General features: G+C 37.1%; 1 protein-coding gene across 1 annotated transcript in view; it reads right to left on the reverse strand.

Annotated features, from left to right (window-relative positions):
• Positions 1–17287, reverse strand: part of SPMAP2L (sperm microtubule associated protein 2 like) — a gene marked incomplete at both ends in the record, with an annotated part of 57849 nt that overhangs the window by 27373 nt on the left and 13189 nt on the right. The window contains 3 exons of the mRNA XM_082654052.1: positions 545–673; positions 2806–2871; positions 13736–13766. Coding sequence (XP_082510178.1) covers positions 545–673; positions 2806–2871; positions 13736–13766 — 226 coding nt within the window. The remainder of the gene's footprint in view (positions 1–544; positions 674–2805; positions 2872–13735; positions 13767–17287) is intronic.

Below are 17287 nucleotides of genomic sequence, written 5' to 3' on the forward strand. Positions count from 1 at the left end.
GTTGTATATTGAAAGAGGAGAGAAATGGCTACCTCAATTATCATGGAAACCAAATTTCAGATAAATAATAGCATCTTCACTTTTTTCTTTACTTTAAACTCCCTCACTGCCTGTACCCATCTTCCCTACACCTCACCATCTTTCCTCAAAGAGTCAACCAGCAGAAAGTCCAGTCATTCAACAAACATGCACCAAAAACAAATTTGCAATGGGCGTCAAAAGTCTTAACATTATTACCTTTAGATGCCCTAATTAACTTATGGTAACCATGCCCATGGGTGGTATACAAAATTCACAGTTTCATGCACAAATAAGTTCACCCACAACAGTGTTATATATGGTACATATCCTTGCATACTACCTTATTTTATTAAAAAATCAAACTTGTGATAAGCCAAGACACTATAAAATATAATACAAGTCTGCAACAGCTAAATATTAGATGTTGCTCTGGAAAAGTTTTACTGTAGCATCAGATTGGAAACAGATATAGAATCCCTAATCCCCAATAAATTTGTGTTCCTGATAACACACAAATACTAACCTGTTAGGTACATATTCGTGGGAGACTTCCTTAGGCTGGGCAAGGTTCTCAAGTCTTTTGGTCAGTTGAGCCTTCAAAGCATTCCGGGAAACAGGGCGAATAGGATCTTGATTTCCCCAAAACAGTTTTCTGTTAAAAAGCAGAAAAATATAATGGTAAGAAATTCACTGCTAATTGGCATCTTAGAAATGGCTCTTGATGTCTCCTCTACTAATTTTACTTCACTTCAAGAACTATCTCTATTACAAAATTTTACAGTTTCCAGACATCAGAAGCTGAATAAACTACTTATGGAAGTTAAAACAAGAACAAGACTGTTGTATCTACTGTCTTAAAAGATGCTGACCAAAAATGAACCTATTAGAGATAGTTCTATTTCTGCCAACATGTAGTTAACACTGTAATTTATAGTCAGGTCAGCAAAAAATGGGCATGCCACTTATCTACACTGTGCTCCCAGTTTGGGTAAAGCACTGTACTAGGTGGTCAGACCTAATCAACTCCCAAAGGCCCCACCTCCAAATACCATCACACTGGGGGTTGGGATTTCAACATATAAATTTTAAGGGGACATAAACATTCAGTCTATATCATCTGATAAAATACTGGTATTCAAAATATACAAAGAACTCTTAAAATTCAACAATAAGAAAACAACCCGATCAGTGGGCAAAAGATCTGAATAGACACTTTACAAAAGACAATATATAGATGGCAAATAAGCATATGTAATACGCTCATCATCATGTCATTATGGAATTGCAAATTAAAATAATAAGATAGCACTACACACCTATTAGAAGGGCTAAAATATAAACCACTGATGACAGTGTGGAGCAACAGGAACTTTCATTCATTGCTCGTGGGAATGGTGCAGACACACTCTGGAAGACAGTTTCGTAGTTTCTGACAAAGCTAAGATCATATTCTTACCATATGATCCAGTAATTGCACTCCTAGGTATTTACCCAAATGAGGTGAAAACTTGTATCTACACAAAACCTGCATATGAATATTTATAGCAACTTTATTCAAAACTGCCAAAAATCAGAACCAACCAACATGTCCTTCAGCAGGTGAACAGATAAACTATGGTACATCCAGACTACAGAATATTACTCAATGCTAAAAAGAAATTGCTACTGAAATGAAAGCCATGGAGGAACCCTAAATGCATATTTCTAAGTGAAAGAAGCCTGTCTGAAATATTAACACATTGTACAATTCCAACATTATATGGCATTCTGGAAAATGTAAAACTATAGATATAGTTAAAAGATCAGTGGTCACCAGGGGTCTGAAGAAGACGGAGAGAGGGAAGGGATCTATAAGTGGAGCACAAGTAATTTTTAGGGCACTGAAACTATTCTGTATAATAACGTAGTAATGAATATATGACATTATGCATTTGTCAAGACCCATAGAACTGTACAACACAAAAAGTGAACCCTAATGTAAACTACAGACTTTTGGGAATAATAATGTGTCAATATTCATTCATTAATTGTAACAAGTGTATCACATTAATGCAAGATAATAATGTTAATAACAGGGGAAACTAGTGGGTGGTAATATAGAAACTTTCTCTGTACTTCTCTGTACTTCTGTTGAGTTTTTCTGTAAATCTAAAACTGCTTTAAAAAATAAAATCTATTAATTTAAAAAATAAAAAAGCAATAGGAGATCAGAAAAAAGAAAAAAAAAAAATCAGGCTTCACTCGGGAGCCAAAAAAGAAAAGGGGGAGTCCTGTGACCAAAAGTGGAAAGACAGTGGGTCCAGCCTGCTGGAAATCTAGAACACAGATATGCTCTAGGCAGGGGCTTAGAGACAGCAGGACCAGCTGTTAGAAGCAACAAAGTTGAACTTGGAGGATAGACACAAGTGTTTCACGTGAGTGTGGAACAGAGGTTGGAATCATCTGGGGAGCTTTTCTCTCTGTGTTTTCACTAGCCATCAGCGTATTGGAATCATCTGGGGAGCTTTTAACACTCCTGAAGCCTATGCTGCACCCTAGGCCAAATGAGTCAGGATTTCTGGGAACAGGACTCAAGCATCAGTCAGTTTTAAAATTTTCCAGGTGATTCCAGTGTGCAGTCAAATTTGAGAATCAATGACCTAGGGTTTGCCTTCTATGTGTTGACTCAACTGAGGTGAAAATATTGATTCAGTGGATCCAGTTAGTGGACAGGTAAGAATAATACTTACCTACTTAATGTAAGGAATACATCATCACACACAAGACTACATAATATTGCCTTACCTATCTGGGGCTCCCCATTGTTTCTTAGGCCTAGAAAGATCTTGAATTCTCTTCCTAGAAAAAGAACTAACAAATACCAGCTGATTAATTCAAAGAGAATGTTTAACAAATATGATTACATTAGATGACTCCTACTCAAACAAATCTCATTAGAGGAAGAAAGAAAAACCAATGTCTTATTTAATGTGATTTTTTTTAATTTTCTTTTTTTTTATGTAGCAGGTTCTTATTAGTTATCCATTTTATACATATTAGTGTATATATGTATCAATCCCAATATCAATGACACTTTCCCCCCTTGGTGTCCATAAGTTTGTTCTCTGCATCTGTGTCTCAATTTCTGCCCTGCAAATCAGTTCATCTGTACCATTTTTCTAGGTTCCACATATATGCGTTAATATACGACATTTGTTTTTCTCTTTCGGACTTACTTCATTCTGTATGACACTCTCTAGATTCATCCACGTCTCTAAAAATGACCCAATTTTGTTCCTTTTTATGGCTGAGTAATATTCCATTGTATGTATGTACCACCTCTTCTTTATCCATTCATCTGTCGATGGGCATTTAGGTTGCTTCCATGACCTGGCTATTGTAAATAGTGTTGCAATGAACATTGTGGTGCATGACTCTTTTTGAATCATGGCTTTCTCTGGGTATATGCCCAGTAGTGGGATTGCTGGGTCATAGGGTAGCTCTATTTTTAGTTTTTTAAGGAACCTCCATATTGTCCTCCATAGTGGCTGTATAAATTTACATTCCCACCAACAGTGTAAGAGGGTTCCCGTTTCTCCACACCCTCTCCAGCATTTGTTTGTAGATTTTCTGATGATGCCCATTCTAACTGGTGTGAGGTGATACCTCATTGTAGTTTTGATTTGCATTTCTCTAAAATTAGTGATGTTGAACAGCTTTTCATGTGCTTCTTGGCCATCTGTATGTCTTCTTTGGAGAAATGTCTATCTAGTTCTTCTGCCCATTTTGGGATTGGGTTTTTTTTTTCTTTTAATATTGAGCTGCATGAGCTGTTCATATATTTTCGAGATTAATCCTTTGTCTGTTGATTCATTTGCAAATATTTTCTGCCATTCTGAGGATTGTCTTTTCGTCTTCGTTGTAGTTTCCTTTGCTGTGCAAAAGCTTTTAAGTTTCAGTAGGTCTCATTTGTTTATTTTTATTTCCATTACTCTAGAAGGGGGATCAAAAAAAGATCTTGCTATGATTTACATCAAAGAGTGCTCTTCCTGGGCTTCCCTGGTGGTGCAGTGGTTAAGAGTCTGCCTGCCAATGCAGAGGACATGGGTTCGTGCCCCGGTCTGGGAGGATCCCACATGCTGTGGAGTGGTTGGGCCCGTGAACCATGGCCGCCGAGCCTGCGTGTCCGGAGCCTGTGCTCTGCAACGGGAGAGGCCACAACAGTGAGAGGCCCGTGTACCACAAAAAAAACAAAAAAACAAAAAAACCCCAGTATTCTTCCTATGTTTTCCTCTAAGAGTTTTACAGTGTCCAATCTTACAATTAGATCTCTAATCCATTTTGAGTTTACTTTTGTGTATGGTGTTTGGGAGTGTTCTAATTTCATTCTTCTACATGTAGCTGTCCAGTTTTCCCAGCACCACTTATTGAAGAGACTGTCTTTTCTCCATTGTATATCCTTGCCTCCTTTGTCATAGATTAGTTGACCACAGGTGCATGGGTTTATCTCTGGGCTTTCTATCCTGTTCCATTGATCTATATCTCTGTTTTTGTGCCAGTACCATATTGTCTTGATTACTGTAGCTTTGTAGTATAGTCTGAAGTCAGGGAGTCTGATTCCTCCAGCTCCGTTTTTTTCCCTCAAGACTGCTTTGACTATTTGGGGTCTTTTGTGTCTCCATAAAAATTTTAAGATTTTTTTGTTCCAGTTCTGTAAAAAATGCCATTGGTAATTTCATAGAGATTGCAGTGAATCTGTAGATTGCTTTGGGTAGTATAGTCATTTTCACAATATTGATTGCTCCAATTCAAGAACATGGTATATCTCTCCATCTGTTTGTATCACCTTTAATTTCTTTCATCAGTGTCTTATAATTTTCTGCATACAGGTCTTTTGTCTCCCTAGGTAGGTTTATTCCTAGGTATTTTATTCTTTTTGTTGCAGTGGTAAATGGGAGTGTTTCCTTCATATCCCTTTCAGATTTTTCATCATTAGTGTATAGGAATGCAAGAGATTTCTGTGCATTAATTTTGTACCCTGCAACTTCACCAAATTCATTGATCAGCTCTAGTAGTTTTCTGGTGGCATCTTTAGGATTCTCTATGTATAGTATAATAAAATCTGCAAACAGTGACAGTTTTACTTCTTCTTTTCCAACTTGTATTCCTTTTATTTCTTTCTCTTCTCTGACTGCTGTGGCTAGGACTTCCAAAACTATGCTGAATAATAGTGGTGAGAGTGGACATCCTTGTCTTGTTCTGATCTTAGAGGAAATGCTTTCAGTTTTTCACCATTGAGAATGATGTTTGCTGTGGGTTTGTCATATATGGCCTTTATTATGTTGAGGTAGGTTCCCTCTATGCCCACTTTCTGGAGAGTTTTTATCATAAATGGGTGTTGAATTTTGTCAAAAGCTTTTTCTGCATCTATTAAGATGACCATATGGTTTTTATCCTTCAATTTGTTAATATGGTGTATTACATTGATTGATTTGTGTATATTGAAGAATCCTTGCCTGGGATAAATCCCACTTTATCATGGTGTACAATCTTTTTCATGTGTTGTTGGATTCTGTTTGCTAGTATTTTGTTGAGGATTTTTGCATCTATATTCATGAGTGATACTGGTCTGTAATTCTCTTTTTTTGTAGTATCTTTGTATGGTTTTGCTATCTCATTCTATGGCCTCATAGAATGAGATTGGGAGTGTTCCTTCCTCTGCAATTTTTTGGAAGAGTTTGAGAAGGCTGGGTGTTAGCTCTTCTCTAAATGTTTGATAGAATTCACCTGTGAAGCCATCTGGTCCTGGACTTTTGTTTGTTGGAAGATTTTTAATCACAGTTTCAATTTCATTACTTGTGATTGGTCTGTTTATATTTTCTATTTCTTCCTGGTTCAGCCTTGGAAGGTTATACCTGTCTAAGAATTTGTCCATTTCTTCTAGGTTGTCCATTTTATTGGCATAGAGTTACTTGTAGTAGTCTCTTAGGATGCTTTGTATTTCTGCGGTGTCTGTTGTAACTTCTCCTTTTTCATTTCTAATTTTATTGATTTGAGTCCTCTCCTTCTTCTTGATCAGTCTGGCTAAAGGTTTATCAATTTTGTTTATCTGCTCAAAGAACCCGCTTTTAGTTTTATTGATCTTTGCTATTGTTTTCTTTGTTTCTATTTCATTTATTTCTGCTCTGATCTTTATGATTTCTTTCATTCTACTAACTTTGGGTTTTCTGTGTTCTTTCTCTAGTTCCTTTAGGTGTAAGGTTAGATTGTTTATTTGAGATTTTTCTTGTTTCTTGAGGTAGGCTTGTATAGCTATAAACTTCCCTCTTACAACTGCTTTTGCTGCATCGCACAGGTTTTGGAACATCGTGTTTTCATTGTAATTTGTCTCTAGGTATTTTTTTACTTCCTCTTTGATTTCTTCAGTGATCTCTTGGTTATTTGGTAACGTATTGCTTAGCCTCCACGTGTTTGTGTTTTTTACGTTTTTTTCCCTGTAATTCATTTCTAATCTCATAGCGTTGTGGTCAGAAAAGATGCTTGATATGATTTCAATTTTCTTAAATTTACTGAGACTTGATTTGTGACCCAAGATGTGATCTATCCTGGAGAATGTTCCATGCACACTTGAGAAGAAAGTGTAATCTGCTGTTTTTGGATGGAATTCCTATAAATATCAATTAAATCTATCTGGTCTATTGTGTCATTTAAAGCTTCTGTTTCCTTAGTATTTCTGTTTGGATGATCTGTTCATTGGTGTAAGTGAGGTGTTAAAGTCCCCCACTATACTGTGTTACTGTCTATATCCTCTTTTATAGTTGTTAGCAGTTGCCTTATGTATTGAGGTGGTCCTACGTTGGGTGCATATATATTTATAATTGTTATATATTTTTCTTGGGTTGATCCCTTGATGATTACGTGGTGTCCTTCCTTGTCTCTTGTAACATTCTTTATTTTAAAGTCTACTTTATCTGATATGAGTATTGCTACTCCAGCTTTCTTTTGATTTCCATTTGCATGGAATATCTTTTTCCATCCCCTCACTTTCAGTCTGTATGTGTCCCTAGGTCTGAAGTGGGTCTCTTGTAGACAGCATATATGAGTCTTGTTTTTGTATCCATTCAGTGAGCCTGTGTCTTTTGGTTGGAGCATTTAATCCGTTCATGTTTAAGGTAATTATTGATATGTATGTTCCTGTTACCATTTTTTAAATTGTTTTGCATTTGTTTTTGTAGGTCCTTTTCTTCTCTTGTGTTTCCCACTTACAGAAGTTCCTTTAGCATTTGTTGTAGAGCTGGTTTGGTGGTGCTGAATTCTCTTAGCTTTTGCTTGTCTGTAAAGCTTTTGATTTCTCCCTCCAATCTGAATGAGATCCTTGTTGGGCAGAGTAATCTTGGTTGTAGGGTGTTCCCTTTCCTCACTTTAAATATGTCATGCCACTCCCTTCTGGCTTGTAGAGTTTCTGCTGAGAAACCAGTTGTTAACCTTATGGGAGTTCCCTTGTATGTTATTTGTCGTTTTTCTCTTGCTGCTTTCAATAATGTCTTTAATTTTTGCCATTTTGATTACTATGTGTCTTGGCGTGTTTCTCCTTGGCTTTATCCTGTATCAGACTCACTGCGCTTCCTGGACTTGGGTGGCTATTTCCTTTCCCATGTTAGGGACGTTTTCTACTATACTCTCTTCAAATATTTTCTTGTGTCTTTTTTCTCTCGCTTCTCCTTCTGGGACCCCTATCATGTGAATGTTGTTACGTTTAATGTTGTCCCAGAGGTCTCCTAGGCTGTCTTCATTTCTTTTCATTCTTTTTTCTTTATTCTGTTCCACGGCAGTGAATTCCACCATTCTGTCTTCCAGGTCACTTATCCATTCTTCTGCCTCCGTTATCCTGCTATTGATTCCTTCTAGTGTATTTTTCATTTCAGTTATTGTGTTGTTCATCTCTGTTTGTTCTTTAATTCTGCTAGGTCTTTGTTAAACATTTCTTGCATCTTCTCGATCTTTGCCTCCATTCTTTTTCTGAGGTCCTGGATCATCTTCACTCTCATTATTCTGAATTCTTTTTCTGGAAGGTTGCCTATCTCCACTTCATTTAGTTGTTTTTCTGGGGTTTTATATTGTTCCTTCATCTGGTACATTGCCCTCTGCCTTTTTATCTTGTCTATCTCTCTGTGAATGTGGTTTTTGTTCCACAGGCTGCAGGATTGTAGTTCTTCTTACTTCTGCTGTCTGCTCTCTGGTGGATGAGGCTATCTAAGAGGCTTGAGCAAGTTTCCTGATGGGAGGGCCTAGTCACCACTGTATTCTTCTTATTGGGCCACAGAACCACATCAATTTATTTGATTCAAAGTAGATACTTTGTCCTAGAGTATGTAGGCACCATCCTCAAAAAGAATTATATCTGAGCTGCTGCTTCAGCTGTGCCTTTGGCAGGTTGTTCCATCATTCAGTGAGGCCAGCAGCTTCTCCAAAGTCTGCAACTCCACACTCCAGAGGCCCTCCTTTCCACATGCTCTATTTTATGTGATTTGAAGAGTGCTAAAAAGTGCAAAGTATTCAAAAATATTGTGGACCCAAAATACTCAATAAAATAAAATAAAAATTTTATTTTATAAAAATAAAATAAAATAAAATACAAATAAAATAAAAATACAGTACATAATAAAACAAAGATAATATATATACAATATAACCAAGAGCATATTGTCTCCAGAAGAACCCAGGTAAAATGCACACTTAATGGCAAACTCCCACAATTTTCATATTAAGTAATTTAAGTAATTTTGTAAATGGCTTGATGGCATTGGATTCTGAAGAGACTGTATAGATAAATTTCAGACAGAATATCTGGCTTTGAGAAAACTATGAAACAGGCAAAATATACTCTGGGTACTGCTCATCCCCTGTTCTGCCCTACTCTGCTCCCTTGGACCTTCCCTGACTATTCTGAATCCACTGATAGCAGACACAGTTTGTGCTCCCCAAGTATCCATGTGTTCCTTTACATTTCCCAGCCTCCTTTGCGGTTGTTTGAAGCCATGTGACCAGTTATGTCTACATTCAGCAGAAGTGTTGGGTATCACTCCAGGACAATGCACTTAAGAACTAGTGTCCTGGCGGGGGGGATGGGGAGGGATAAATTGGGAGACTGGGATTGACATATATACACTACTATATATAAAAGAGATAACTAATAAGAACCTACTGTATAGCACAGGGAACTCTACTCAATACTCTGTAATGACCTATATGGGGAAAGAATCTTAAAAAAAAAAAGAGTTGATATGTGTATATGTATAAGTGATTCACTTTGCTATACAGCAGAAACTAACACAACATTGTAAATCAACTATACTTCAATAAAAATTTTTTTATAAAAGAGAGAGAACTAGTGTCCTCCTCCTCCCTCTCTCTTTTCCTGTTGCAGTGACCCTAGAAACTATATATTCTGTACAGCACAGCCAGCTAACTCACACTGGATCGTGACATGAGGGGTAAATAAACTTTTATTGCATCTAGTCATTGAGAGTTTTGTACCTTGTTTGTTACTGCAGCATTGCCTATCCTATGCAGACTAATACACCACATATTTTACTATAGCTCATGTTATAATTATTTATGTACTTGCTTGGAGTTTGAAGGACCCAATAAATAACAACCCTTTTTGCCTACCACAATTAGTAACTAACTGAAAAATAGGCACAGAAGTCAGACAAGTAGAAAAAAAATACTTTCTCTGTTATTGATAAGATGATATTGAAGAGAGTCCTGCAGATCCCTGACATCCCTGTATTGAACTTGTCCCCCAAGGCTGCAAGCCTCCCCCTTCAGAGGCTAAGTTTGCTATGTGACAGAAAGCAGATCACAAAGATCATTCAGTGTAGATAAGCAGGTCCCAAAGAGAGAGGACCCAGAAGTGACCAGTTCTCTCTCCCAATCCCATCAAACAAATGTCACTTCTACCCCCTGGGGGGTCTAATTACGGGATAAGGAAAGAGGCCAGAATTACTCAAGGAAAGTGCTTCTATGTACAAAAAGGCAGGTGAGAGGAAAAGCATTCTCCCTAACACTTGCCTGAGCTCTCTAATAGGCTCTAAACTCTTTATGTTAAAATAAGCTCTGGCCCTGCCTGGTGTCAGGTAGGATTCGGGCAAACCCTTACATGAAGTCTTCCTTTTAAAAAGTGGGAGGAGGAAAGGGGGGATTAACAGGAACTCCCGAAGTTGTACAGTCACAAAACTGGGCCATCCATCCTGAAGATCAAGCTGAAATCTTTCAATCAGTTTATCTATTTCCATGTTACTCTCTGTTTAATTCAGCAACTTTTGTTGTCCCTCAGCCTTTAGTAATGACTTATTTGCCCCTTAATGCCTTGCCTTAGCTGTGCTAGCAGAGAAATGCAAGTCAGGATTCTAGGCACACACCCAGGCCACAGTATTAACAATGGAACATTTCCCCTGAGGCCAGTGTGATGGTGGCAGCACTCAATCTTAGAAACATGGAACATTTGATCCAACCATTTTTCTCATGTAAGAGATTATTATTCCAGTACCAACAATGGATATTCTGTGTTTTCTTATTTTTAAATGAAGTGTTATTTTCTTATCCCGGAGCAAGTTACTTAATTCTCTCAGTTTTCATTCATCTGTTCAACAAATATTTATTGAGCACTTACTATGTAACAAGTAGTGTTCTAGGACTGAGAGTATATAGGGGAACAAAACAGACAAAATCTTTGCCCTCAAGTCAGGGCGGAAAGACAATAATGAAAAAATAAATACATAGTATATAAGATGTCAATAAGAGCTACAAAGAAAAATAAAGTCAGTAAGGGGATGAGGAGTATGTAGAGGGGAACGGGGTTGCAATTTTAAATAGGGTGGTCAAAGAAGGCATCACTGATCAGCTTATATTTGAACAAGGATAAGGTATATAAACTTTTCAAGAAAAGATCATCATCCCATTGAAGCAGTGATAGCAAGTGCAAACACCCTGGGGCAGAAGCATGCCTATATGTCTGAAAAATAACAGGAGGCCAGTGCAGTTAGCCTCATTTGTAAATAAAAATAACTATATCCATCTTGGAGGGTTATGTACCTAGCATTCTAACCATGGAGTGAGTACTCAATAAATGTTAGTTCCTTTTTCCTTTCTCATTCACAGCACCTAGTATGATACCTTGCATGTATAATAGTAAATGCTCAGTAAATGCTAATTTAATTGAATTGGTATTTAATTGTTTAAAATATAAACTGAGTTTAAGCATCTTATAAGGGAAAATCATGGAACCATCAGTAAACCAGATAAACTAATACATTTAAGATTGTTTAAACTGTGTTATCACTCAAAGAGTTTGCTAGGTAAAATACAGGTTTGAAGGCAGTAAGAACAGTATACCGCTTCTACACCCTTTTCCCCCAGTGTCATATTCTGGACTCTTCTAACTACCCCCTTTCCTATTGCAACTAACCTATCTGCATTTTGTCCCTCAGGACTACTCTGATGCTTACCTCAAGGGTTCCCAGCCTAAAGTTCCCCAAACCTTAGGAGATCTATGAGGACAATAATGGGAGTCCACAACCTTTAGAACATCTCAGAAAATCAAATGGAATCTGACACCACCCACTAACAGGCTGTTGAGGCTCCCCCAAACACCAAATTTGTTTCTGAACTATATCAACTCCATACATTACTTCACGCTGATAGAAGACTCTGTTTAGTACTTTTGCATGTCCTTAATTTTTTTTAAAGTTAACAAATATAATGAACAATAACAACAAAAAATATTTCCAAACATGAAATCGTGGTGGTGGATTGAGATAACCAAAAGATCCTTTCGCGGTGAAAGTTTGAGATCTGCTATGTAATTGATACAATGCAATCCCTAAGACATGTTACTGTCAGGAAACAATGAAGACACTGTCCATTGCCAGAAGGAAAAAAAACCGCAAAAAAACTACACCCTTACTCAATAAAACAATGGTTTTGACATGCAGGTATTGTTTGAGCCCTGCTGAGACAGCCTGAGCCAACTCCAGGGGAGGTGGCTTGGTAGAGGAAAACAGCAAGCCTTAGTGCAGACAGAACATTTTATTATATATTAATCTTTGCAAGCAAGTCAGCTTCTGGCTCCCATCATCACCTCCAAGCCAAGATTTCCCTCCCTACCTTTTCTTCATCAGCTAAACAATATTCTTTTAATGTATCATTTTACACAAGACAGTTGACAGTTTCCTCGTTTATTCCTATAGATACTTAAATTGGATTGTTACTTCTATTGGAAATTATCTCATTAACATCTGCTAATCCTATGTGGAGGTCTGACTAATATCTCTCCTTTTCATTCACTTATTGTGTATTATGTCACCATAGCTACATCTGCAACCTACATCTCTTCATCTTAAGGCAGGCTTCCCTTCTCTCTCAGGTATTATATTACCTCACAATGTCTAGTCGTGATCCTGTGCAGAAACAAGAAAATGTGGTCGAAGGATTTTAACTCTTGAAGGCAAATTTTTTTTTTAATAAGGATTCCCTTGCTGTTCCATGTCTTCATTGATAATTAGTCTCCTATAGTTTGACAACAGCTAAGAAAGTTTTGGAAATCCTTACCTTAGGTGCAGAGCAATAAATATATGTTTATATAGCAACAATTATGGAAATGATTTCAGGTCTGAATCAAATAATTCTCTCTGTCAGTCAAAATGCTCTTTTACACTTGACTGTTTTGCTTATATTCAGAAAGTATTTTCTTTTATAACAATCAGGTACAGCACATTTGTTTAACAAGATTGTTTGGGACAGGGATAGAAAATGGAGATAGAACAATTTTCTCACAGAATCAAACCAAATTAAGCAATAAAACAAAAGCAACAAGTAGTATAACAGTAAAAACAAAGACATTTTAAAAACACTCTCTTGGGCTTCCCTGGTGGCACAGTGGTCGAGAGTCCGCCTGCTGATGCAGGGGACACGGGTTCGTGCCCCGTTCTGGGAAGATCCCACATGCCGTGGAGCGGCTGGGCCCGTGAGCCATGGCCGCTGAGCCTGCGCGTCCGGAGCCTGTGCTCCGCAACGGGAGAGGCCACAACAGTGAGAGGCCCACGTAACGCAAAAAAATAAAATAAAATAAAATAAAATCTGATATTATTTACTTCTCATCTATATGAGCCATTGATATGAACCCTTGGTATTTTCTCTTTAATGATTCTATTCTGTTACCTCTTCTAAGTATATCTTAGCCAAACCAAGAGTAAGCATCTATTTTCAGGAGGCATCTAGTTTATACACTGTATGTACACACATACACACATTTTTTTTTCATAGAGGTCACTTTCTTGAAATTTCATTAACTACTGAATTTGAATTAGAGGCAAGAGGAGACTGAGATACATTAACTTGGAGCTTCACAAAATCTATGACATGAGATTGTCAGTGCAGAATCCCAAGTCCCTTAAAGGTTCAGCCCTATTATGTGACACACATAGCATTGAGCAAACAAGTAAGCACTGAGTGAATATAAGAAGAGTTCTCCTAAATCTTCATTTTAATCACTTCACCTCTCTTCTTTCCTTTTTCCCACAGGAATTACCATGAGAAAAGGGCTTATGACAAAGGGAAAGCATAGGAATCTTCTCAAAACCCCCAAGACAGGCTTTCACCTCAAATGCCCCAGATTGAGTGCCCCATTCAGCTAGTAAAGTTTGGGAAAATGGTACTATATCTATAGTCTTACCATTTCCTTACAAAGTCACAGGGACTAGGATCTGCAAAAAGAAAAGTAAAAGCAAAAATTAGATTCAGTAAGAATCAAATATATGATAAAAATAGCCATCACAAATCAATAAACAAAGGAGCTAGGAAAAGTAACTATTTAGGGGAAAGACCAAATTAAATATATCACACTACTTTATCAAAGTAAACCACAGGTAAATCAAAGATTAAATTAAAAAAAAATTGAATTAGAGCAAAAATAAGAGAATACCTACTTAATCACTGGATTTTAATCTGCATTAAAGGTGACAGAAGATACAGAGGAAACATACAGATTAAAATATTTAAAACAAAACTTCTGTGTGTCAAAAAATAAAACTTAGAATAAAAACTTGGAGAAATATTTGGTAAAATGATAAAGGCTTTATAGTCTTAATAACTGAAGAGTATAAAAGGATAGATGAATAAGGAAAACACTAAGGAAGGTGTCAAAAGTTAAATGGACAAAGAAGAGGAATTCATCTATGGAGACACAAAGGGCTAATAATCATAAGAAAAAGTTCAAACTTGCTTGTAATCAAAACAATGCAAATAAAAAATGAGGTTTTTAAAAACTATCAAACGAGCAAAATTTTTTTACAAAGGATAACAATGCAGGGACTTCCCTGGTGGTCCAGTGGTTAAGACCTTGTGCTTCCACTGCAGGGGGCACAGGTTCAGGTTCAATCCCTGGTCAGGGAACTAAGATCCCACAGGCCACAAGGAGCAGCAAAAAAAAAAAAAAACAATGCTGGAGGGGTAAGATGAAATGAGTACTTGCATGCTGCTGGTGGATATTTAAATCAGTATACTTTGTGAAAAATAATTTGGTAGTACGAGTCAGCAATGCTTATACTCCTTAATCCAATTCTACTTCTAAACATGTACCCTAAAGAAATAATTCCAACTGTGGGCAAAGATTTATGCACAAAAATGTTAATGGTGGTATCTTTAACAGTAGAAAGCTGGATACACCTGAACTATTCAAAACAGACAAAATGGAAGCAAATTAAAATTCATGTTTAGAGCAACTTCCCTGGTGGCACAGTGGACATGGGTTTGATCCCTGGTCCGGGAAGATCCCACATGCCGTGGAGCAACTAAGCCCATGTGCCACAACTACTGAGCCTGCACTCTAGAGCCCGTGAGCCACAACTACTGAGCCCGTGTGCCACAACTACTGAAGCCTGTGTGTCACAACTACTGAAGCCTGTGCGCCTAGAGCCCGTGCTCTGCAACAAGAGAAGCCACCGCGATGAGAAGCCCACGCACAGCAGTGAAGAGTAGCCCCCACTTGCCGTAACTAGATAAAGCCCGCACACAGAAACGAAGACCCAGCGCAGCCAAAAATAAATAAAATTAAATCTTAAAAAAAAAAAAAATTATGTTTAGAAGTTTTTTTTTTACTATGGGAAAATATAGGCGATCATACAGGCCAAATTATCCAAAGGCCTATTATAATAGGCCTCATTATGACAAATTGTTCCAGACAGTTTCTCCTTGGGAGTTTTTAATCACGTCTGGGAGTCCACCCTCTGGAGTGTTTGGGGTAAAGGAAAGTGGGTGTGCTCTGGCATCAGACAGACATGGCTCAAACCCCAGTTTTGTTACTTACTCAGCTGTACAATCTTGGGCAAATTCCTTAACTTCTCTGAGACTCAGTTTCCTCTCCTCAGATAGGAGGATAATGGGTAGGTGTGTGTAAAGATTAGTGACATGTATGTAAAACACCCTGCATATAATAGATGCAGACAGTAGATGAATGGTAGAATTATTAGTTACAACTTTAGTGCATCAATGTAGGAGCACTGTAGGAAACACAGTACTCAGGTATTGATTGGGTTTCTAGTATGTGCAGCCTGGTGCCAAAGTTGAGAGAACAAAATTTATAAGATACGGTTGGTTTCTCTTTACAAGGAGTTTACAGCCCACTAGGAGATAGGCTATGACCTTAAAAAAAAAAAAAAAAAAAGTAAATGAAAATTTTGAGTTCGGCTATTTTCTATTAGTCTCCTTTTAAGGCTAAACTGACTCAGACGTAAGGAAGAGGGGAGGGTAGTCTACAAAAATGCCCTTGTACACAGTCATGCTGTCCCTCATGAAAGATACAGCACTTGTTTTGTGGATTTTGATGCATCACCAAGCTTGGTTTCCAGCTTTATATACACAAGTCAGAGTCAATATAACACTGAGTTAATCCTAAAATAACTTCTACAAATGCTGGTAATACGAATGAATTATGCTATTTCCTTTTGCCCTTTCATGCTATAATTTCTCCCACAGGTAGAGCTTTCATGCTTCATTTTAGAAACACATTTTTGATGTTATCTCATCAACTGGCAGGAAGGAATAGCTCTCAGGTGGCCATTGTGTCAGCTACGTCCCAAGCAAAGCAGTATTACAATGGTTTCCAAACTTGTCTGCACATTAGAATCACCTGGAAATCTTTTAAAAATTTTGGGTCCCAGCCCAGTTAAGTCACAACCTCAGGGGGTGGGACAAGCACTGGTATTTTTTGAAGCAAACAGCTTTAGGGAATACTATAATATTGTTTAATGGATAGGACCACTGGCTCTGGAATCAGACTGCCTAGAACCAAATCCTGGCTCCAACCTCTGATCTTGGGCAAGTTTACTAAAGCTCTCCATACCTTAGTTTTCTCACGGTCATGTAAAACAAAACGTTGCTGTCTGAAAGTTAAATAAGATAATACATGTAAAGCACTCTGCATAGTGCCCAAAACATAGTAAATACACAATAAATCATAGCTATAATCCTAAAAATTTAAAAATTAAGATTAATTAATTTTAAATGCTTAAATTTCTGTAAATAAAAAAAAGTTTAAGTAAACTGTTAAGTTTCAGTAATTGTAAAGTTTAAGTATTGGGTTGACCAAAAAGTTCATTTGGGTTTTTCTCCAACACCTTACAGAAAAACCTGAACGAACTTTTTGACCAACCCAATAATTTACTATTAAAGATTCCACCTATGAAAATTAATGAAATGAGAACCTAATTGTGATCATGTACTCACATGTATTTTCATTGGTTTCCTTATGTATTTATACCCGCCCCTCATTTCTAAATGAATTTTAGATTGCTTACATAAACGCATACACTACAATAGGATATTATCTGTTTTAAGATGAAAAATTCAAGGAGAGATAGAAAAATAGTGGAGGGAGAAGAGAAAGGAAAATACAATGAAACAAAAGGAAGAATGTATAATTAAAGCCTTGTACAGTTATATCTGAACATTCTAATTCTACCATTGAAAGCAAAAAACATCAACTTTTCCTAATATTGAAATCTGAAAGAAACTTCTCTTGTGAGGTCTCAACGGTGTTATACACACACAAAATAAATTATAGGACTTGAGAATGAAAAGGTGAAGAGAATCCTATTTTCTTAGTTTTCTTCCTTCTTTAAACTTTACTCTTGATATATGCGTTTCATGAAACCATGACAAATTTTAAAAAATAAGAAGTTTTCAGTAGAGCACCATAAATAACTGAGTATAAGGAAAGATTTTGTTC

This window comes from Grampus griseus (genome assembly GCF_964374135.1).
Source record: "Grampus griseus genome assembly, chromosome: 4".
Lineage (NCBI taxonomy): Eukaryota > Metazoa > Chordata > Mammalia > Artiodactyla > Delphinidae > Grampus > Grampus griseus.